The sequence below is a fragment of the Equus przewalskii genome, chromosome 32, assembly GCF_037783145.1.
Source record: "Equus przewalskii isolate Varuska chromosome 32, EquPr2, whole genome shotgun sequence".
NCBI lineage: Eukaryota > Metazoa > Chordata > Mammalia > Perissodactyla > Equidae > Equus > Equus przewalskii.
In genome coordinates this window covers 2,274,675-2,297,046 of record NC_091862.1, presented here as the reverse complement: position 1 = coordinate 2,297,046, position 22,372 = coordinate 2,274,675, and the positions used below count along the sequence as shown (strand labels likewise).

Genomic DNA, 22,372 nt, shown 5'->3' with positions numbered 1-22,372 from the left:
AATTTAAAATCCATTGACTCATGACTTTTAAAACGCTGCCAATAGCACAAATAATCACGACAGTCGTAGCAGCACTGTCACGTTGACCCCACCGGCTCCCTGCGCCCCGTGGGTCCTCTGTGATCAGACACACCCACTTTCTCCCGGGCTGCTGGCGGCTGTGCTCAGGTTCTGGCAGTTGAAAGGCGTCTTGGCTCACAGCTCGTTACTGTGACACGAGGAGGCCCAGGCCAAGCCCGGGAGCTGCAGACTGGGAGGCGTTCCTGCGGCGTCTGGCCGCAGCGTCGCCAGCCTTGTTTCTCTTCAGTCCCCACATGCCTCTGGCACTGGGGATGTGGTCCCCAGGAGACGTGACCTCTGGCCCAGGACGGGGTGAGCTGGCGGCCACAGGGGTCCTCCTGGAAGCCGCTGCTGTCCCCGTCCAGCTGGCGGTAACCTGACCCTGACCCTTGTGGAGCTCTCCCACCAAACCCGCCTAAACATGTCTTTGAGGCTGCTTCCCCTTGGCTCGATCCCAACATGCCTGCAGGCTCCGGGCTCCACCCATGACCACAGGAGAGTGATGGAGTGAATTCTGACAGAGAGACCAGCCTTAACCACTTATGGTTAAGAAGTCTTAGTTTTGCAAATTTTATGAAACAATGTAACCATGTGAACACACCTATGGGGCCCAAAGCTTAATCTTCATAGGGCTTGTGGTCAGTCTGCCCCTGCCCCGTGGAATAGAGAGGCCGGCCTCCTCAGAGTCCCCTGCCCCATGGGCACCCCTGCCACTCGGCTTGGGAGCGGTCTCCATCATCAGAGCCTCCGGTGAGGCATGTCCCAGGGTGTCCTGGGAGCAGTTGAAGGACGGACCCCCAGTCCTCAGTCAACCCACTCTCTCCTCTGCCCAGCCTCGAAGCCTACACAGCGGTTCCTGGGCACCCCGGCCATGGAGCAAGCAGACTTCTCTGGAGAAAAGATGTCTGGTACCCCGTATTCTGTCTCCCAGGAGGGAGGCTGAGCTGGGTGGCCCGGGGCCCACAGGGCACAGGAGAAGAGGTCCCAGAATGAAGGTGTCTGGTTAGACATAAGCTCTGACTCCTGGGCCTGTGACTTCAACGTGCTGGGGGGCTCCCCAAGGTGATGGGCCCCCCCAAACGGAGCTGCCCTGGTAGCCCCTCCCCCGCAAACAAAACTGCCCCCAGGCGCACTTGTTACGTCCCACATCCCAGCAGCGTGGGACAGCAGCCGATGCCTCTCCAGCCTGCACCAGCATCCCCCCCACACCAGGGTAGACGGGGTGGGAACTGTCAGAGATGTGGGTTCCCAGGTCCCAGAAGGCCTGGTGGTCGACCCAGGAGTTGGCACTGAACAAGCCCTGGGGGGTTCTCACGGATCGAGACCCGCTCGCTTGACCTCTGGCTTCCACCAAAACCTGGCCCAGGCCAGGCTGGGGGAGTCTGGTGGTCATTTCCTGAGCCAGCTGCCCACTTTTCAGGTTCCAGGGGGAACCTGATTGACAAGTGTGGAGGGAGACACACCCCACGCCTCCCAGGGGGCCACATCCCCTCCTTGCTGAGTGGTCCCCCGAGCCTCAGGGTGTAGGCGAGTCCATCCACTCAGCAGCCTCACGCCAGCCCCGACCCACCTTCTCAGGCACCATCTGTGCCCTGCTAGTTAAGACCCATTTTCCTGGAAAATGCCTGTTTTGCCTAAAAGACCTTTGGTCTTAATCTACACAAAAGGACAGGGTGGTATCTCTGACTTTCCAGAGGATACTCCTTCCTCCCCTGGGAGGGGCCCCCCATCTCCTGCCTGCCCCTCCCCACTGTGAGCGTGGCTGTTGCTTCCTCAGGGCGGGTGGGAGGGGGAGGGAGGTGCTGTGGGCAGGGGGTCAGCGAGGGCCCTGCTTGGCCTCTCATTGTCCTCCCCACAAGCAGAGATTACCCCGTGGCCAAGGGACACTTGGCATATTTTCCAGTCTGTCCACAGGGCCCAGAGGAAGGACAGAAATAGGAAGCCCCAGCAGGGTTCCAGTGGAGTCTTGGGGTCAGCCCGCGGTCCCTGCTGCCTCACATCTGCCAAGGACACAGGCGCTGGTCCAGGCCTCCGTCAGGTTAAGGATGGGGCATCAGAGGTGACAGGGCAGAGGGCAGCCTGGACGTGAGGCTCTGAACTGACTGAGAGAGGCCGGACAGAAACCCCGACACGTCGGATCCCACGGCCAGGCCTGTCCCCAGGCATGTCTAACCCCATGGCCACGCCCCTGGTCATCCTGGCCCCTCCTGGCACGTCCAGGCCCTGGGGCACCCGCGGCCACATGAGCCACAGCGTGCCGCCAGCGCCCTCTTGTGGCAGCCGAGGATGGGTGAGGCCCGGCTCCAAGCAGACATCAGGCGACAGCTTTCCTCCACCGCTCCGCGTCACCTCTCCAGATCTGCCCACATTCTGTGTGCGTGTGCGCGTCCATGCGTGTGCGTGTGTCCTGGCCCCACCAGCTCATTCCCGCCCCACCCTGATGCTCGCCTGCCTGATGTCTTCTCTGTGCAACAGCAAATCCATCCTTCGGCCTGGGCTCTTGCGTCCTCAGTTTCCTCAGCAGAAAGAGAGAGTGGCAGAGCATAAACCAGGATAGACCCAGCCCCTTGTTTACTGTGGTCCAGAAAGTCACAGGACAGCAGGGCTCCAGCCCCCACAGCACCGGAGGCTCTTCCTCCATCCTCAGGGCCCTGACCACAGGCTGCTGTGCTCGCCTGTCACCCCTCACCCCTCACCTTCTTGCTCTTGTAGCCCCCAGGCTCGGTGACTTCGGTGGCCCTGGGGCGGCCCAACTGGGCATGTCGGTACCTCCTGCACAGGGTACTGATGGGCAGCCCAGGAAGCCCGTGACACCACCAGTGACCCTGGCCCTCACAGTGCACTGCGTCGGGGGTGCCGTCCCCACCTGACACCTGTCCGGTGCCAGTGCACGACCTGCTTCGAGGATGTTTAATGAGGGGAAGGCTGGGCAGACGAGGCCACCACCCCTGGCCTGTCCCCCATGGCAGCACCGCCCTTTGGCAACCCCAGACCACACATGAAGGAGGGTCTCTTTCCATGCTTCTTTAAGAAATGAATTACATAAATATTTGCTCCACGGGGTGTGGGCTGGTTGTGCCTCCACGTCCCTCTGTCCATGCAGCCCTAGGACACGGTGTTGTTCACAGGGTGAAGCCCTCAGTGGGTAGCAAACATTCCGTGAGCCCAGCCTCCTGGCCTTCCCAGTGCAGGCCGGCCCGGTTGCAGACAGGAAGCCAGCCCGGGTACAGACAGGAAGCTGGCCGGGAAGCACACGGGAGGCCGGCCCAGGTGCAGACACGCTGTGTGTTTGGATTCTTTATTACACATGCCCAGTATATACACACGAGATTTCCTTTCACAGAAAGGACCAGGAGTCCCGGCCCCGGGTGGCATCAACCTCCTTGCACACCCCCCGCCCCCTTCTCGGGCTCAAGCTCCTCCCTCCATCTCCAAAATGCATGTGTGATGGACATGCTCTGCGGGGTCTTCACAGCACCGAGCAGAGCAGTGAGGGATGAAGACGTATTGGGGCACAGGGCTGTGTGGGAATGCTGAGTACTGGGGACTATCTGATGGCAAACTACAGGTCAGTTTGCCTAGAAAAAGAGGACAGCAAGGTGTGTGCGCGGATCCTGTGCAAGGGGAGAGGGCTGAGGGATCCACAGGTAAATTAGGCCACACTGGACACCCCGGTGCCTGTCACGAGCTTCAGGCTGGGAGGATGCTGTCACCCATCGAGCCCCACCTGCTGTGGAGCGGCCCCTCCCAGAGCCTCTGGAAGGAATGCAGGGCCCACCCGGGGACAGAAGCAGGTGAGGTGCAGCACCAGCTGCGCCGTCCACCTGCGGACACAGGTGCCAGTCTGCTAATGCCTGCTCCCTGCACCAGCTGGACTCAGCACCAGCAACTCCTCACTGTGCTCGGAGGAAGGCCACCTGCCAGCCGGGCCCTGGAGGGGGCGAGGGGAGTGCACCTCAGCCCCAGCAAGGCGCTGCGACTTTGAAGGAAAGAACAGCCATTAACTACGGCCGGTCCTCCAGGCCTGCAGACACCGTCACCGTGCTCTAGACCCATGTGGGTCCAACCCCAAGTGGGACCCGGGCTGGGACCACGCACCCGCTGTCACGCACAGCCTGCTGTTAGTGCACCAAGGGTGCTGCCTCGAGGGAAAGTCAACAGTCCCCGGCAGCACACAATTCCAGCAATCGCTCTCGGCGTAGAGTATGAAGCTCCAGCAGCTGTGACGGCGGGATGTGACGCCAGAGACGGGGTGAAAGTGAGGAAGAACGTCTCCCACCCAGACACAGGGAGGGGTACGGGGCACGGAGGGGCGTGGCCAGCCGGTCTAGCCCCATCTGTGCCCCCACTTCCCATCCAGTCCCCTGACACCAGGTGGGGCCCAGTGGCAATGATCCCTAGAGGGTGACCAGTGATGACCCCGGCTGGGAGCCCTGGACGCCCCTGCTGACAACAGGTCAGGGCCCTTGGACTGGATGGGTATTCAGGGAAGGAGGTGGGGAGAAGGCCGCAGCGTCATCTTCTTCTTTCACAGCCTGACTTGGGAGGGAAAGAAGGAAGAAACTGAGGTCTCCACCCTGTCTTGGCGGCCCTCTTCTGGCAGAGCGCGGGTGTATCAGAATACAGAGGACGGCTTTGCGGGTTACCCTAACCGCCTCTCTGGCTTCCTGCTGCGGGATTTTAGGAGCTCCCAGGGGACCAGGTGTCCACACAGCTGTGCGGTTCTGGGCCTGGTCCCTCCTGTGGATGGTGGACACTGCCAGGGTCTGGAGGAACAGAGCTGGGCCCACACCTCACAGAGGGGCCTCTGTCCCCTCTGTGGGACAGCGACGGCTGAGCAAGTGGTCCAGGGGGAGCCTGTGGCCAGTGCAGGTACAATGACCGTGACCTTGAGCTCAAGGACTCCCAAAAGGCTTTCAAGCTTGGTCTGACCGTCCAGCAGGGAGGCAGTGGCAGAGGGAACCCCGGGGATCTCCTGATCGTCCAGGGCAGCAAAGGCACCTTCCCTCCCAGATTAGAATGGGCGAAGGGGGGCCAGCACCGCCGACCCCTACTAGGCCAGAGTCTGGACAGCCAGAATTTGGCTTCGCCTCCTGGAGACCCGGATGGAGAGAGCATGGACCTGCCGTAGTCCCCAGGAAAAGTGGGACCTGATGGTCACCTCCAGGCCTGATGTCAGAGCAGCCTCCACATCTCTGACAGGTGAAGACACAGGAAAAAGGCGGCCAGGGCAGAGAGGGCGGCGCCTGAAACCCTGGTCACCAGGCCACCAGCTGGGTGGAAAGGGGCGAGCGTCAGAGACTGTCCTGAGGTAGAAAGCCTGGCGAGGCTCTGGTGGAGCTGCACTGTGTGGACCAGTCGTGCGGCGTGGACTGAGGTGCTGTGTGGGCGGGGCTGTACCACATGAGTGGAGCCCTGCACCGTGAAGTCCCACGTGGGCCAAGCTGTGCAGTGTGGACGGAGCACCACGTGGGCGGAGCCGTGCAGCCAGGACCGAGCAGGGCCCGTGCGGGCCAAGCTGTGCAGTATGGATGGAGAGCCCAGCGTCGGCGGAGCAGTGCTGCGTGGACCGAGCCCCGCATGGGCGGAGCCGCGTGGCGAGGCGCCTACACCACGAACTCCTGCGGGAGCTGGTCGTCCCCGAGCAGGCGCAGGGAGAGGGAGTCCGTGGACCCCCATGTGCGGGGCTCTGCCGGCCCCAAGGGGCGGCTGGGCGGGGCGGGCGCGGGGCTTGGGGCGCGGTCCTCCGCCTCCGGGACCTGCGGAGAGACCCGCGCGCGTTTGCAGCTGCCTTCCTCCCGTCTCTGCCGCAGCGTCAGGGCCCCGCCTCCGGTCTGGGCTGCACCCTCCGATCGCGACCCCGCCTTGCCCTTGACCCCACCTCCCGCCCAGGCGCGCGCTGGCCTGGGGCCCTGGCACGTGCTGTCCCCACTGGGGATGCCCACAGGCCTCCTCACGGTCCTCCAGGCTGCCCCCGGCCCCTCAGCCGCCTCGTGCAGAGGCTCCCCTGGCCCAGTCCTCACCGCGCCCTTCTCGTCTCGTTCCCTGATGTTCTCTCTTCCCAGGGGCGCCACCCCCAGATCGGCTCCAGCCCATCCCCTCCCCGCGCACCCCAGAACCGCTGACTGTGGCCCTTTCTCCTACTTCTGAGGGGCCTGGAGCAGCCCCCCAGAGCCCCACACGGAGGCGCACCACCCTGGACGGTGGATGGTGGAGCGCACGCGGCCATGGAGCTAGTGAGCAGCTCAGGAAAGAGCCCCCCACACAAGGCAGCTCACCCAGACCCCGGAAAACCAGCCCCCGGCCGCCCTGTTCTCTGAAAGGCCTGTTCCCCCACTGCCCAGCTGTGGCTCCAGGGGTTGCTGCCCAGGGACCCTCGAGTGGCCTAGGTGGGTCCGGCTGGGAGAGCAGGGAGGAGGAGCAGGGCCTGTGGCTGCTGGGGGGATGGGGGGTAGGGGGGTACGTACCTGGCACAGGGCCTCAGTGCTCCGGCGCCTCATCCTGAGCAGCGTGACCCGCACCACCGACAGGGGCTCTGGGTGAGAGGCTGTGTGCAAGGAGGCGAGGGCGTGTGAGCAGGGTGGAGACAACCTCCTGCACCCCTCAGATGGCAGCCCCCCCTTGCTATACTTCTCCCCTGGGGATCCTCTGAGATGTAGCCCGGAACCTCTGTGGCCCCCACGTCCTCTCCTCCTGCGGCTGTCAGAGCCGCAGAGAGGGGGGCCATGACTTCATCAGTGACCTGGGCCTCCCCCCCACAGAGCAGTGGTGGGCAGAAGGACATCTGTGATGGTGGACACCATCAGCAAGTTCCCTACATGAGGCGTCTGCCTGCCCCCTTTTTTTTTTTTTCCTGCTCTATCTCCCCAAGCTCCCCCTGTACATAGTTGTATATCTTAGTTGCAGGTCCTTCTAGTTGTGGGATGTGAGATGCCGCCTCGACGTGGCCTGACGAGCAGTGCCATGTCGCCGCCCAGGATCCGAACCCCGGGTCGCCGCAGCGGAGCGTGCGAACTTAACCGCTCGGCCACGGAGCCGGCCCCTCTGCCTGCCCTTTGACAACGGTTTCCGTGCAGCACACTGTGGGCCACCAGGCTCCTCCTCGCTCAGGTGGTCCCCGCCCGTGGAAGTGAGTGCCCAGCCCAGGCCGCCTCCCCACAGGGCCCTCCCCTGCCCGCAGGCTCACACTGCCCTGTCCTTACACACATGGCCGCTGTGGCTAACCAAATACTCTGATGTCTAGTCCAGATGGGCTGGGACTAGGCAAATGTGGCATTTCTGTTACTGTTCACGCTGGAGCGCACACTACACACTTGGACAAAATCTCAGAGATGAAGGCCAATCCATCCTTTACCCGTGGACCAGACACTCAGAATGTAAAACTGTGGCAGGCTAGTGACCAAGACCGTCTGATCCTGGGTGACCCTGGGTGATGCTGGGTGGCCCTGAGTGATGCTGAGTGACCTTAGGTGGCCCTAGGTGATCCTGGGTGACCCCTGGTGGCCATGGGTAGGCCTAGGTAATCCTGGGTGGCCCCTGGTGGCCATGAGTGGCCCTAGGTGATCTTAGGTGGTGCTGGGTGGCTCTAGGTGACCCTGGGTAGCCATGGATGACCCTGCATGCTGCTGGGTGGGCCTAGGTGATCCAGGGTGACCCTGGGTGGCCCCGAGTCGCCATAGGTAACACTGGGTAGCCCTAGGTGACCCTGGGTGGCCTTGGGTGGCCATGGGTGGTCCCGGGTGATGCTGGGTGTCCCTATGTGACCTGGGTGGCCAGGCCCTTGAGGTCACCCTGTTCACTCGTCACATCTGCTGTCAGGGGTGCTGCAGAGACTCAGGAAACAGTAGAGCCAATGTAACCCTCCTGGGGTGACAAGGGAGCCACTTCAGGGCCCCGCACTCCTGGATCAGCCGTGGAGCATCCCTGAGGACAAGGAGTTCGTGCTGAGCTGACGATCTCTTGTCAAGTGACTTCTGCTGAACCCAGGTGTAACAAGAGAAAACCCTGGCTGAGACGCCTTCTCCCGGCTGGACCACAAGCAGGAAGCGGCAAGTCCCAGGGCCTCCTGTGACCAGCTCAGAGAGGGCTGCAGGACCTCTACCCCCCACAGCCGCCGGGAGGATCCCGTCCTGCTGTTTCTGACCCCCGTCCTCAAGGCCGCCCTGTGGTGGTGGGAACCCCACCACCCCACAGGGTCCCCAGGAATCACGGTCACATGGTCTCTCTGGGGATGCCCTTGTTCCCTTGGCGCCCACAGTGATGGTCGAGCCGGGAGCTAGCCGGGCCATATACTCACCATTCCTCTGGTCCCGGGCGTCCCCCTTGGGCCCGCCACCATCCATGCCACTGCTGCACTGGCTGGTGCTAGAGCTGCAGGATGGCACCTGCCCGCAGAACAGCTCTGACACGAAGGGCTCGTCCACTGACATCTCCCCGGGTTCTAGGGCCCGTGAGTCGGCCTCCACGCCCGACGTGTGGGAGCTGCCGTGGCTATCGGCCGAGAGAAGTGAGAGGCGGTGGGGGGGACGCTGCCCGCTGTCCTTGCTGCTGGGGGAACTGGGGGAGCCCCCGCCGACTGGGTCCAGCTCCAGCTCCAGCGTGTCGCTGATGTAGGACTCCCGGTAGCACTTCTTCTCTGCACAGGAGAGGAGGAACAGCAGACGTGAGGGCGGGCGTCCGAGACGGACGAAGCTTCCAGGAGCCGCAAGTGGCCAGCGGTGACCTGGGGTCCTGCCAACAGTCTGTGCCCTGAGCTGGCGCCGAGCCCTGGGAGATGCAGTGTGAGGGGAGGGTGGTGTTGCCCAGAGGTCAGGGCCCTGCGTGTCCACGGTTACAGCTCAGGCCACCCAGATGGAATGTGTCACCTGCAGCTGGTAAACTTTCAAGGTGTACTCTTGTCATAATTCTTCCTGGGGCTCTCGTGTCATTCTCAATTTGAGGAGCCCCTAAGCGGCTCCTACATGCAAGCAGGCATGCACATGCATGCACACAGGTACACACATGCTCGCACACTCACACGTGCACACACACACACTTGTACATGCACAGCTGGGACTTCTAGGAACCGCCCGGGGGTTCCTGCAGCCCTTGCACTGCCCCCCGCCCTGGGACCTCCCGTCAGCACCTGTGGACATGGACCAGCGCCCACCTTCGGCCTCTTCCAGCTCCCGCAGCTGCCGCAGGAGGGGCTGCAGGGCGAGGTGGAGCTGGTGGCTGCTGCTGAGCAGCTGGAGCAGGTGACGGGAGCGCGAGGCACAGCCCGTGTAGTACACCAGCTTCTTGGCCGAGGGCAGGCCGTCCAGCCGGATCTCGAACTTTTTCCCCTGAACAAAGACGAGACAAGATGTAATTTTACAGGCAAGCCGTCGGGCAACAGGAGCAAGGGTCCTAAACATCAGCTGTAACCCAAACGGAGATGCCACCAGTGTTTCTGTTTTGCAGATCTGATTTACACACGCAGGTGGGTTTTGGGGGTCACTGTGAGGCAGGGGGCACCCTACTCTGCACTCGGTTTTGAGAGGGCTGGACACCTCCCGTGGCCACCGGGTGTGTGGGGATGCACGTAGTCCAGGACAGGATGCCAGGCCTCAGTTCTGCTGTCCAGAGAAAGGGTCGGCGGACAGTGAGCCTGCGTCCAGGGCCCTCAGTGCCCAGCCCTGCGCCCAAGTGCCAGGCCTGCCCCAGGGTGACCGCGTGGGGCTGGGACTACAGGAACAGGGTGTGTGGAAGCCACGGGCTAGCACACATTTCTGTGACTGCTCCTCGTTTCCCGTTATTTTCTCTGCACAGGAGCCAGAAAGTCGCTGCAAAGGGCCAGGCCTGGGACACCCCCTGGCACAGGGTCTTAGCGGTGCCTACGTCTCATGGATGATGGAAGGCCCAGTGAAAGCCCTGAAGGACAAGCGTCCACCAGGCTCCCCCCCCAACCCCTGACCTCGACCCCATCAGACGCACCAGAAAGGCCAGCTTCCCAACGTGGGACCAGGGGAAGTCATACAGCAGCTGCAGAGCGTGGTTCACCTCCTGCAACACAGCAGGACCGGCCGTGTCCACGAGGGTCAGCCAGAGCAGGGCAGTGAGGCCAGCCTTTCATGGTGGGGAGAGAAGGAGGGAGGAGGGCCAGAGGCTCCAGGGGCCCACCCGTCACCTGATAGATGTGCATTCCTTTGAGGGTCAGTCCCAGGACGATGGTAGGCTGTTCTCCCTTCTTGTCCTAAAGAGACACCGATGACAGAGGGGTCAAGAGCCCTGTGCCTGGGGTGGGTGGGCCTCCTCACCAATGGGCAGGGTGTAGTCAGGTCGGCCAGGGGCCCCTGAGGTCCACCTGGCCTGGGCTCCGGCTAGGCTCCCCGGCCCCTCCCAGCTCCCCTCCTGATGCTGGGGGCCTGTTCCTCCCTCCCTGCCTCCCCCTCCTTATCGGACTTCCACTTTGCCAGAAACTCGGGCTCCTTGGGCTCCTTAGACCCCTGACAAGCCATTATCCCAACCACCCCATGCATAGGGCCTTCCCAAGAACCAAGGCTGCATTGTGTGTGGATGCCAGCAGGAAGACTCCAGGGCCAGCCCTCGCTGATGGCCTCACCTGTTCCAACCTTAGGCGGGATGGAGCTGACCACAGGAGAGCCCAGTGGGGCTGGTTCCAGGACATTCCATACAAGGTTAATCTAACCTGTCCACACTGGAGAACCCATCACGCTAAGTCCATGATATAACCACCACCCAGACGCTACTTCCGTCACTCAATAGCAGCCGTGTGTCAGGACGCCTGACTCGCCTGTCCTGGGTCAGAGTCCTGGTCACAGGCCAGCCATGGGGCACTGTCCCTCCTGTCCTGCGTCAGCATCTGGTCATAGGTCGGCCGTGGGGGCACTGTCCCTCCTGGCTTGGGTCAGAGTCCTGGTCACAGGTCAGCCATGGGGCACTGTCCCTCCTGTCCTGTATCAGCATATGGTCATAGGTCAGCCGTGGGGGCACTGTCCCTCCTGTCCTGCATCAGCATCTGGTCATAGGTCGGCCGTGGGGGCACTGTCCCTCCTGGCTTGGGTCAGAGTCCTGGTCACAGGTCAGCCATGGGGCACTGTCCCTCCTGTCCTGTATCAGCATCTGGTCATAGGTCAGCCGTGGGGGCACTGTCCCTCCTGGCTTGGGTCAGAGTCCTGGTCACAGGTCAGCCATGGGGCACTGTCCCTCCTGTCCTGTATCAGCATCTGGTCATAGGTCAGCCGTGGGGGCACTGTCCCTCCTGGCCTGGGTCAGAGTCCTGGCTGCCTGTGGGCTCCGCTCCCCTGGGGCCCTGGGACGGAGGTACCTTGGGGTGCGCCTGAGCCCCCCCCCCCCGGCCCTCTGACCTGGCGCAGCCTGAAGAAGTGGACGGGCACGTCCTCGAGCCGGCAGGCCTCCCTGATGAAGCGCAGCACCGCCTCCCTGGGGCTCAGGCCACGCTGCTCGCGGTGCATGGCGGGTGCGTGCCTCAGAATGTAGGCGCTGCCCCTCCTCGTGATGATCTGGGGACAAGCCACCGGCCGTGGGCCCGCTGCCTCCTGCGCTCCGCCCCGAGGACCCCGCCCGCGGCTGGGACGAGGGACAGTCCCCAGGGCGGGCGCCCCCGGCCTTACCCACGGCGGGAAGTAGGCGTGTGGCTCGAAGTAGCGCCCTGAGTGGGCCGCCTCGCGGTGGTTGCCCAGGTCGGCCTGCAGCCCGTAGGCGGCCAGCAGGAAGTAGGCCTCCTCGCGGTGCGCGCACTCCGACCTCAGCACCCGCTCCTTCAGGTGGCAGTAGTACAGGTGCCTGGCCCTCCTGTCGCTGGAGGCAGCGGGCGTCTGGGTGAGGGGCCTGCACTGGGCCCCCACCGTCCTGCCACAGCCCGCGCCCAGGCCCCCGCCCTCCCTGCACTCCAGGTGTTCACGCCCCTGTCTTGTCGCACCACGGCCACACAGCCCTCCGGGGAAGCGCCTACGCTGGGTCAGGGCAGACCTGGTGTACAGATGCCGTGCCCCGCAGACGAGTCCTTCTGTCTGCTCATTTCCCCACGGGCACGGGAGCCGGGGACTCGGCTCTGGGAAGGGCGAGCTCAAGATCTGTTGACACTGTGACCTTGGGTGGCCCCAGAGCACAGGGCGGCCAGCCTCCATCGCCCCACACCTCCAGTTTTCTCCCTCATGACTTCTGAAGAACCTTCCACATAACCACATGCCTTCACCCTCCAGAACCTTCCACACGACCACACCCTCACCCTCCAGAACCTTCCACAACCACACCCTTGCCCTCCAGAACCTTCCACACAACCACGCCCTTGCCCTCTACAACCTTCCACACCACCGTGCCCTCACCCTCCAGAACCTTCCACACAACTGCACGCCCTCACCCTCTAGAACCTTCCACAAACGTTCCCTTCCTCCCCATCTCTCCACCTGGGAAGGCCGCCTGCCCACCTGCACCTGCTCTGGAGACACAGTCCCCGCTCACCTGCCCCTGGTTCCGGGAAGCTCCGAGTTACCCTCCCAGCCCAGGGCGGCTCTCTCAAGACAGCAGCCCCCGTCGCTCAGAAGGACGCTGCCAGGTGCGCCCCCCCGGACACCGTTCCTGCCCACGCTCAGACGCCGCAGCGCACAGCCGAGGGCAACGACACCCCACGCGAAGCACAGCTCCAAGGTCAAGTGGAAATCTTCAAACCCTCCCCACTCGCGCCACGGAAAGCCCCCAGCCCAGAGAAGGAAGGTGCCTGCGGGCAAAAAGCCTTCGTCTTTCTGACATGGTCTACGTGTTGCCGTTGAGGGGTGTTCCTGTGGCCCCATCTCTGCGAAGCGACAGCACGGTCACGTTCTTTGCACAACCCACAGACCCCGCTGGCGGATTTCCACCGTCCCAGGGGACGCCCTTGACCATGTCGGCAGTTACCTTATGAGCCTTCCGTTCTCCACGTAGTACTGCACCCGGAGGAAGGCCACGAAGGGGGCCCGGGACCGCCCGGCTCCCTGCGGGGTGAAGGCAGAGAGAAGCTGGGCCACATACTCCACCCTCAGCAGCCGGCCGCCGACCGCACTGTTCTCTCCGCCTACGCTCCGGTCTTAGCAGCTGGGGCCGTGCACGACTTTATCTGACTTTTTAAAAAGGGAAACCCGAGTGGAACGTTGTCTGCAGCATTCAAGAGCATTCATTCAGACCCATGTGGCGCTGGCTTTCCTGTGCCCCACGGCCGACTCCACAAGAGGCAGCCCCAGGACACCGCGGGGCAGCAGGACGGCCGTCTGCACAGAGAGCAGGGACCGCCGCAGCGCCCGTCCCACACACGGGATGCCCGTTCTGTGGGGTCCCGTGGGGTGCGACCCTCCCGGGGCGCCTCTACCCTGCCCCCCCACCTGCAGTTTGACTTACTGTATGCCTTTCTCTCTTCCAGTCCTTTGAGAAGTATTTGCTGAGCTTCTGCTCCAAATCCATAAATACGTACTCATTGTCTAGAGAGAGACGCGGGGCCTCCGTCAGAGCCGTCCCGCCACCTGGGCATCACCATTTAACCACTGAGCGTCGCCACGAGCCAGCAGGCTGATGCGCAACAGAAGGCGCACCGACCACAGCAGCTTGTGGCTGCTTTCTCGGGCTGGCAGTCTAAGAGAGCGCGTTGCTGGTGTCCCCATGTCAAACACGCTGGCTGCACAAGACGGTCTCCAAAGTGGAGGAGTATTAGACCTTGACACTGACACACGCACTGGGTGTAACCTTTGGGAGGGCAGTTTGACTATTCCCGTCCACACGACCCGGCCCAGTGCCTCTCTCCCAGCTCTGAACGGAGTCCTTTAAAAGTTAAACGCCTGTAAATCTGGACCCAAACCCACCAAGTTCAAGTCAACAACTTGTGTTCACCTGGCTACACCAGGAAGGCGGTCACAGGGGACATGACTTTCTAAATATACATTTCTGTGCTTCTGGAACATTATGACCACGTATTTCCTTTAGAAGCTGGAAAAATGAAGCAATTATTCTCGAGAGGAACGTAAACCCAGAGAGTCTCTCTCTGTTCCTATCAGGGCTCAGGGCGGGCTCGAGATGACCTGTGCTGCCCGTATACGCCCAGGAGGAAACTGTCACCAGGAAGAGCCAGGAGCAGGGATCGTGGGAGCCATGGCGGGGCCCAATGGCAAGAGCGTGCCAGCAAGGCCACGTTGCAGGGTTATTCTTCACCCATTTCTGTGGTCTGGGACCACCTCAGTTCCAGCTGCCATGGTGTGGGCCCCTCCTTGGTGACAAGCAGAGCAGCCTGACACGCCAGCCCCAGACCCCGCAGGCGGCGTTCGTACGTGGAGACAGAGGGCAGGCCCTGGTCCGGCTGGTCCTGGCTCTGATGGGGATGCCTGGGGAGGCTTCTGCAGTGTCAGGGGGTGAAGGATGGGGCCCACCGTGCAGCCCAGCAGCCTCTGCTTTGGGAGGTGGCTCTAGGGTCACCAGGCACGGTGGTCCCCCCAGTCCCTGGCCGGCATGCGGGGCCCACCCTGACGTCCGGTGAAGGGGGAGGGAAGTTCTCTGTGTCTCCCCATTCTCACCAGGATCAGGTGTGGCTCCTGTTGTGGACTGAACTGCGTCCCCCAAATTCATAATGTTGGAGCCCCAACCCCAGCATCTCAGAATGTGACAGAATTTGGGGACAGGGCCTTTACAGAGGTGATTAAGGCAAAATGAGGCCACTAGGATGAGCCCTATCTCCTGACTGGTGTCCCAGTAATAAGAGGAGATGGGGACACAGACACACACAGGAGAGATGACCATGTGGGGACACAGGGAGCAGACGGCCATCTCCACGGCAGGAGAGAGGCCTCAGGAGAGACCAGCCCTGCTGACAACTGACCTGGGAACCCCAGCCTCCAGACCCTGAGATGGTAATTTCTGTCCCCTGAGCCACCCCATCTGTGGTGTCTGTCACGGCAGCCCGAGTGGACTAGCATCGGGGTCCATTCCTCCCAGGACTCAAAGGAAGTGACAGAGACCACCTCACATGGCTTTGAGGGGCCCTGAGACGTCAGCTCGAGCACTGTCCCTTCTGAGGACCCTTCGGTCCCAAGCTCTCGGTTCACAATTTGGAGCCTGGGGCTTTGAGATGCTGGGGCTCCTGGGCTGGCTGCCCCTGAAGGGCCTGGTGAGCCCTCCTTCCCCTCCCATCTGACCATGTCCCCCGGGGTCCCCCACCCCCCCTGCCCCCTCCCTGCAGCTTCCAGCTGTGACTGAAAGATAAACGGAGCCCTGAACCAGGAGACCATCCTTGTGTGTCACTCCCAAACAAACCACCAGGGAACCCGGCCCCGCCCAGGGCCTCCTCAGCCCTCCACCCTGACCAGGCCACCTCCTCGCTCCACCCGACCATCCTGCTAGCAGGGGCAGACAGACGCAGGGTCAGAACTCCGCAATGCAAGATGCCCTTCAGTGGGTGATGGATGAATGAACTGTGGTACCTCCAGACCATGACATCTTACTCGGCACTAAAAAGAAATGAGCTAGCAAGCCATGAAAAGACGTGGAGGGACCTCAAATGCACATTATTACGTGAAAGAAGCCAGTCTGAAAAGGCGACACCCTGTATGATCCCAACTATAAGACATTCTGGAAAAAGCAAAACCATGGAGACAGAAAAAAATATTAGTGGTTGCTGGGCGGGGGGGGGGGGGGGGTGGGGGGCGGGAGGGATGAAGGGGTGGAGCAAAGATGATTTTTAGGGCAGTGAAAATACTCTGTACGGTCCTGTGATGGTGGGTACACGTCATTGCACATTTGTCTAAACCCTAGACTGCACAACAGCCAATGTGAACCCCGTGTGACCATGCACTCTGGGTGGTTATGGTGTGTCAGTGCAGACTCGTCAGTTGTAACCGATGTCCCATTCTGGCGAGGACGTTGTATTGGGGTTGGCCATGCAGACAGGGGAGCAGGGGGTCTATGGGACGTCCGCCTACCTGCCACCCAATTTTGCTGTGAACCTAAAACTGCTCTAAAAAAAAAAAATCGTAGCATCTCTTCCACGTCTAAGACTCAAAGGTCCTGAGGGAAAAGCTGGACTGGCCGCTCAGTCAGTCACAAAGACCCCGATTTGCTTTCAGATGCCTTCAGCACAGTGAGGACCCCGGTCCCTAAGACTCTGCGTGTCCCCAGTTTTAAAAGTAATTCACGTGGGACAGAGGGCGTGGTCCAGTGCAGCCTCCAGGGGCTGGGCAGGGCCGGAAAAGCCCATGGAGGCTCCATTTTGGGTCTAAGGAGCTCTGCCCGGTGGTGGGAGTGGCGCCGTCCACGCCCCACGCCCAGGGGCACATTCTGTTGGGGAGGGCTCAGCCCACTTTCCAATCTCCACGCTTCCCCCGGGCCTCCCCAGCCCTCTGGAATGCAGCCACATTCCAAACTTAATGAAATTTTTCGGCTGTGGGCCTTGTAATCAATCCTAGGACTGTGGGAACCAAGCAGCCCTTGCGTCCCCCGTGGGGAGTGGGGGAGAAGAGATGTCTGCAGGGTCTGGGGTCTGCAGAGAGGCCCGGCCCTTGGGAGCGGGGAGCCCAGGGCCCTGCTCCTTCCAGCAGGCTGGGCAGAGGATCGGGTGGCGAGGGCTGGATTTGGGGGTCTGAGCCGCCCCACGGCCCCCAACGCCTGCCTGACCCTCTCAGACCCGCTCTTCCCTGGGTGGGGGCCTGGACTGCGAAAAATCTACAAGGGGACCTTTTGGGAGGACCCCCCAACCCTCTGCAGGTTCCCTGGGGGGATGGAGAGGTAGTTTTCATTGAAGACCCACTTTTTCTACCATTGACTGTTCACCACAGTGTGTCCTACGGTCCCAACACTTTAACTAGGGGATCAGAAAAAGTTAAGTGGAAAGTCCAGGCTGAACGAGGTCAGACGGAGAGCTGGAGAAGGAGGGGCAGGAGTGGACATGGCGGGGTGAAGAGGCATCACTGACTCCCCCGAGGGCTGAGGGTGGAGGGACAACCACTGCACCCCCCACACGAGGTGACCCTTTCACGGGAGAACCCGCCTCTTGAGAATCCCTTCTCGGGTCCACACAGCCTTCTGAGCCCAAATCCGGCTCAAGATTCTCGGCACACGAATGCTCACTTTTGAAAGTGGTCATCATGCTGGTCAGATTTAACGGCCAGTGCAAACCGGGGTCGGAAGCTGCCCCCAGGCCACGTGGCCGGGACTGACTCCGTTGCCATCAGGCAGCTGCCAGCATCCATTAAAACGTGAAACGTGTCTGTGTTGGAAGGTGTAAGCCCGCTTCTAAGAGTTTAATCTAAGGCCATAATGTCACAGGTGAGAGAAGGGGTGTTCTATAGGATGCTCGTCACAGCACCGCTGATCCGGGGAAAGGTGGGCCACTCTCATGGTCCTCTGGCCGGAGGTGGGAAGTTCACAGATGGAATTCCGGGCCGCCTGTAAAAATGAGGATGCGTGAGCTCGGGGGTCCAGACCAGGCCGAGCACACAGGGCTGTCTGTCTGCAGAATTCTATGGAGGTAACAGGGGTGGGTGACAATGAGATATAAGGCAGCCAAGATTTTGGAAAACAAAAGACAGAAGCTAGAGTGTCGGTGGCTGCAGCAAGTCTCGGGAGGGACAGCTGCAAACCCGCAGCTCGCAGGTGCCGGGAGAGCTGGGCGAGAGTGGGGCATCGGGCTGCTGGCACCAGGTCGCGGAGGAATTCCAGGCAATTCTAAAACCGTGCAGACAGCAATCATGATTCGCCCACCTCATTGCTAAGAGCACCCCGAAGCCAAAGATGGCTGGGGAAGGAAAGGCATTCTTTCTGGAATGCTCCGGGGCAGCAGGTGGCAGAGAGACACTGAGCATGGCCAACACAATTGCTCTGGGTCAAGGCCCACTTCTCCCTCCAGGGGAAGGCCCCCGTTTGGGATAGGGGATGCACTGAGGCTTCCTCCCACTTAGGAGAGCAGTGTGCTCTCAGTGCAGAAAACTCGAATGCACAGAAGACAGAACGGAGCAGAAACCCAGCCCGCAGCTCTCCCAAGACGACCGTTCCCAACATGCCAGCACGTGTCCTTGTGTTTATCTGACCCGTGATAAAAGCAACAGACCCCTCCCCAGGGTTTCTGGGGCATCTCGTGACTCCCTCCTGAGTTCTTTTTTGTTAAAGACACTTTAAACCCTCGCATAATAGAGCAGAGCGTGGACATCCAACCTTCTCCTTGCTTTCCTCCAGGCTGATTTTTTCATTTCAAACACGGCGGCAGGGGACACCAACCACAGACCCCAAGGACAGAACTGATGCCTGATAGTAAGCTTGGCCATCTCTGGAGTGGATCTCAGAGCGAAGGAGCACCAGGGCACCCTGGCTCCCTTCGTGTTTTGGGGAACAGCTACAAGGAGAAGTGGCCGCAGCTCCCGCCCACAACGACCCCACGCACCACAGAGGCCGGATGCCGGGTGACAAGCCCCAGACGGCGCCTGATCGGCTGGCAAAGACGCCGCCCGCCCCAACAAAGCGTCTAGCCCCGGGGCCTTCGGGTGTTTCTTCATTCCTGAGTCCAGATCCACAACACACCAGCCCACTTCACCTGAGCCCGGAACATTCCCTGCATGCCCGTCCGTGCACAGCCCACACCCAGAGGGACAGGGCACCCAAAGCCTGCATCACCCCAGGTCATCAGGTCTAAGCAGACTTCCACCATGAATTCACCGAGTGTCACTGCCTCCCCTCTCTGCCTGGGGTGCCTGCTCACGCAGGTGGGCTCCGCCCTGTAAGATGAGACCTTCGTCTGTGAAGCCAGTGGGGTCCCCAGCCTTCTCCCTGCAGACTGGGCCTCCATCAGGGCCCACCAAGGAGCCGGGAGCTTTCCGCAGCAAGGATGACCTCGGTCCCGCGAGCAGAACAATTCTAGAACAAGATGACAGGTACGAAGCACAAGACCCAACCACGGGCGCACACCCCCCCCCCCCATAAGTCACTCTTCTATATAAACACGGGTTTCCTCTGATTTCCTGTCTATGGGTACCCAGACACAGAGCGGCCAGAGTCCAACAGTTAAAACGGTGGCTGTGGACAAAAACAGCAAATTGGGGCAAAGCTACCCATTAACTCAGCTTCCCCGTGCAAACTGGGAAAAGTCCACTGATATTAAAATTTAATAGCAAAACTGGAATCTGATCCTTCAAGGGACGAACCCCAGGCTGGGTGCCGTGCCCGCAGGCCTGTAGCACCGTCTTTCTGTAGTTCCCAATTTTGTCTGAGCCTGGAAGGGTTGGGACCCCAATTCCAGAACCTTCTCTGCCAGCTGAGAGTGAAAAAATCCAACACGGGGATATGACCCCGACACATCACATAGGAGCTGCAGCAGGATTGCGTCATTCAGAAAAAATACTTTAAAGTCTGCAGGACAAAGCTGCCACATGGCCGTGGAAGGGGCCGGAGCCCTCAGTACCCCATTACTGTGAGGGACATCCCCTCCCCTTCTTCCCCTCCTCTCTCACTTGGACACTGAGGGAGGATGCTCGGCCACCGGGGCAGAGGCCAGAGGATCAGGCAGAGGGTGGGCTGTGACAGAGCTGACATGTTTCGTCTCCGTCTGTCCATCTCCTCATCTTGGTTGGGGTAAGCAGTTCCCTGTGCTGATAACCTGGAGCCCCCAGTGACAGATGAGACCCACCCTTGTCACGTAACAAACTGCATGCAGGCAGCACCATCTGCTTCCTCGGGCACAGCTGGGCGCTCACATGCCCCCTGTCAGAGCACCGTGTGGATCAGCACCGGGGGCTCCCTGACAGGCAGCCCCTCGGCTTCACCTTGCTCCCATTCAGCGCTCGTCCATGGAGCCAGGGGCTCACAGAGGGAACCAGGCAGGGAGATGAGGCCGGGCTCCGCCCTGCCTCCCGCCAGCGCATCCGCCCGTAGGTTTCCTCTACGGGAACCCCGGGAGGTTTCCCCGGACCAGGACTCTGCTACGGACAAGTGTTTGCAGAACCCTGGCTACAAACAGCTCCTGGGAGAGCAAAAGCAAAGGAGGTAGCCTGGGGTTCAGAAAGTGCAGAATGAGCAAGGAAGTCTGCTCTCCCACTCTTTCCTGAGAAGGGACAGTGAGTACATGTGAGTGTGCAAGCATGTGTATGTATGTGCATGCATTTATGAGTGTGTGTGTAAGTTTGAGCATGTGTGCAAGTGTGTATGTGTGTGCATATGTGCAGTGTTGCTTGACTGTGTGTGCATGAGTGTGCATGTGCATACATGTTAGTGTACGTGTGTGTGGATATGTGAGTGTGTTCGTGTATACATGCATGTGTTTTTTCTGCGTGTATGTTAAAAGTGTGAGTGTGTGCATGTGTGAATATGTAAGTGTGCGTGTGTGCATACATGCCACTATGTCTGTAACAGTGTGCACATGTGTGTCAGTATTACATGTGTATGTGAGTGTGTGTGACTGAGTGTGTATGTGAGTGTGTGAGCGAATGTGCTCAGATGCAGCTCGGAATCTCCCAGATAGCCTGGGTGCTCATTGGAACATGTGGGCGTGGGGTGGGCACCAGGCGGAGGCCTGGGGTCTCCTTCAGAGTCAGCCCCCAGCCTGGCAGAGGCCGGCGCCCATGGGTGGTGGGTCCCTGGGGTAGGGTCATATGGGGCAATGCCTGCTTACTTCTGACCACACTGAGGCCAAAGAAGTGGGCTTCCCGGATGCTCGTCAGGTCACACACCTGCTGGAAGAGCTCGCGCCCGGTGGCCTGCACCTGCAAAAGAGGTGGGAGGCGGCTCACCCCACTGCTCACCCAGTGTCCCCACTGGTGTCTGCTCTCATTCAGTCCCCACGCACCCCAACAGCTGATGTACAGTGCAGGGGGTGTCTGCATGCCCTGGCTCGCCAGACGGCTGCCCCATGGAGAAGCCCTGTGTTCGAGGGCCTTCTCCCCACCACCTGCCCCATCCCACGAGCTCTTGGGAAAAGCGGAGCCCGAGCTCGTCCCCTACTTAGGGACGCTGCTTTGCCAGGGAGGGAGGAGAGAGCAGGACTGAGTCTGCAGGGTGAGGTCAGATGCTGGCTGACGTTCCCGGTGACCACGGGTCGCCTGAAAGTGATTGCTTGGGAACCGCTCTGTCCCCGGGTGACCGGTGGCGCCTGTAGGACTGTGAGCAGGCGAGCGTGGTGAGGAGGGCACGCCTGCACACTCGGGTTAGCCAGGTCTCCAGGGCTGTGCGGTCCTCACAGCCACGGGGTCATCAGAGGCTGGGTCAATACTGAAAGACTGTGTGCAACGAGGGGGACACACAGCAACGTCTTAGGTCTCTGGCTCAGATGTTTCTACAGCTGGATGATCTGGAGGGAGTTCGCGGAAGAGCCACACCACTCTGTCCAGAGAGCCTAATGCTTCCACCTGGGCTCAGGCGTCAGCCTCCCAAGAACGCTACAATTCCATGCTTGGTCTACGCTTTACACAAAGGGGCTGTGGAGCCTGGCGGGCTCAGGCTCGCAGACGTGAGCACTCAGGTTCAGAGTTTGGTGGCCTCCTGCCGCACCAGCAGTGAGCGATCATCGAGAAGTTGAGAGAATCAATGAATCAGTGAGTCGTGTAACTGACACCTCTCATAAAAGGGCAGCCTGTGTGAGGTGATGGGTACGGGTCAACGGGGCATCTCCCCAGCACCATCACAGAGAACCCCAGGTGCTGGCTGCACAGCACGGAGTGGCTGTCCTTCAGAGGGAGGCCAGGTGGCCGGGTCACACGGGCGTCACCAGTGGGCGTCAGGTGGGAGGCTGGGGACCGTGGAGCAGGAAGGGAGAGGAGGCCGGGTGGTGCTCGAGAAGGATGTCAGAGAAAAGTCACCTCCCTCGAGACTCAGGTGCACCCGGGCCATCGAGAGCTCACTGAGAGCTAGGTGCTCTCGAAGCCCAGAGCGGACAGGGAAGCAGGAAGGCAAGGAAGGCCCAGGGATGCGTACAGATGCTCACCCGGGGCCACGTGAGCTGTGCGTGTGCGTGGACCGTCTGAATGCTGTGGTGTTTGGGGATGGAAGTGATGCACAAATGCAGCGTCTCACTTCCTAACGGTGTCACCTTCTTGGGAGAACAGACCTGCGGCTCTCACCTCCCAGACGGGAGGCCTCAGGGTCCCCGAAGATAGACGAGGTGGGACGGCCTGGCCTGCACTCCCGTCGCGCGGGCCTGAATCTCCTTCTCCAAGTGCACTTTGGCATTTGTGCCAGGCTGGGGACACAGCCACACTCAGATCCTCACACCCCGGTCACAGGAAGAAGCTCTTGACGGGATGGGGCCCTCGGAAGGAAGTCAACCCGGGAGAACACTGGACACTGTGGGACAGGCTGGAGCTTAGCTCAGGACATT

General features: G+C 61.0%; 1 protein-coding gene and 1 long non-coding RNA gene across 11 annotated transcripts in view; both read right to left on the bottom strand.

Moving 5' to 3' along the window:
• The window catches only part of FRMD1 (FERM domain containing 1), a 45,610-nt gene that overhangs the window by 5,444 nt on the left and 17,794 nt on the right, over nt 1-22,372 (bottom strand). For 5 of the 10 annotated variants that reach the window (XM_070602922.1, XM_070602920.1, XM_070602923.1 and 2 more), the window contains 11 exons: nt 20,672-20,762; nt 13,435-13,514; nt 12,958-13,034; nt 11,676-11,862; nt 11,409-11,564; nt 10,208-10,273; nt 10,015-10,083; nt 9,209-9,383; nt 8,357-8,695; nt 6,528-6,607; nt 3,345-5,819 (listed from right to left, as the gene is read on the bottom strand). In XM_070602922.1, coding sequence (XP_070459023.1) covers nt 5,667-5,819; nt 6,528-6,607; nt 8,357-8,695; nt 9,209-9,383; nt 10,015-10,083; nt 10,208-10,273; nt 11,409-11,564; nt 11,676-11,862; nt 12,958-13,034; nt 13,435-13,514; nt 20,672-20,762 — 1,473 coding nt within the window. In that variant the 3' untranslated portion in view covers nt 3,345-5,666. Of the gene's footprint in view, nt 1-3,344; nt 5,820-6,527; nt 6,608-8,356; nt 8,696-9,208; nt 9,384-10,014; nt 10,084-10,207; nt 10,274-11,408; nt 11,565-11,675; nt 11,863-12,957; nt 13,035-13,434; nt 13,515-20,671; nt 20,763-22,372 lie in introns of those variants that run through there. The other 5 variants (XM_070602918.1, XM_070602919.1, XM_070602917.1 and 2 more) reach the window with 2 other exon arrangements.
• On the bottom strand, nt 12,172-12,556 carry LOC139080756 (uncharacterized). Its single transcript, XR_011535497.1, has 3 exons — nt 12,435-12,556; nt 12,334-12,399; nt 12,172-12,302 (listed from the first exon to the last, which is right to left on the bottom strand). It is a non-coding gene; the product is annotated as an uncharacterized lncRNA (long non-coding RNA).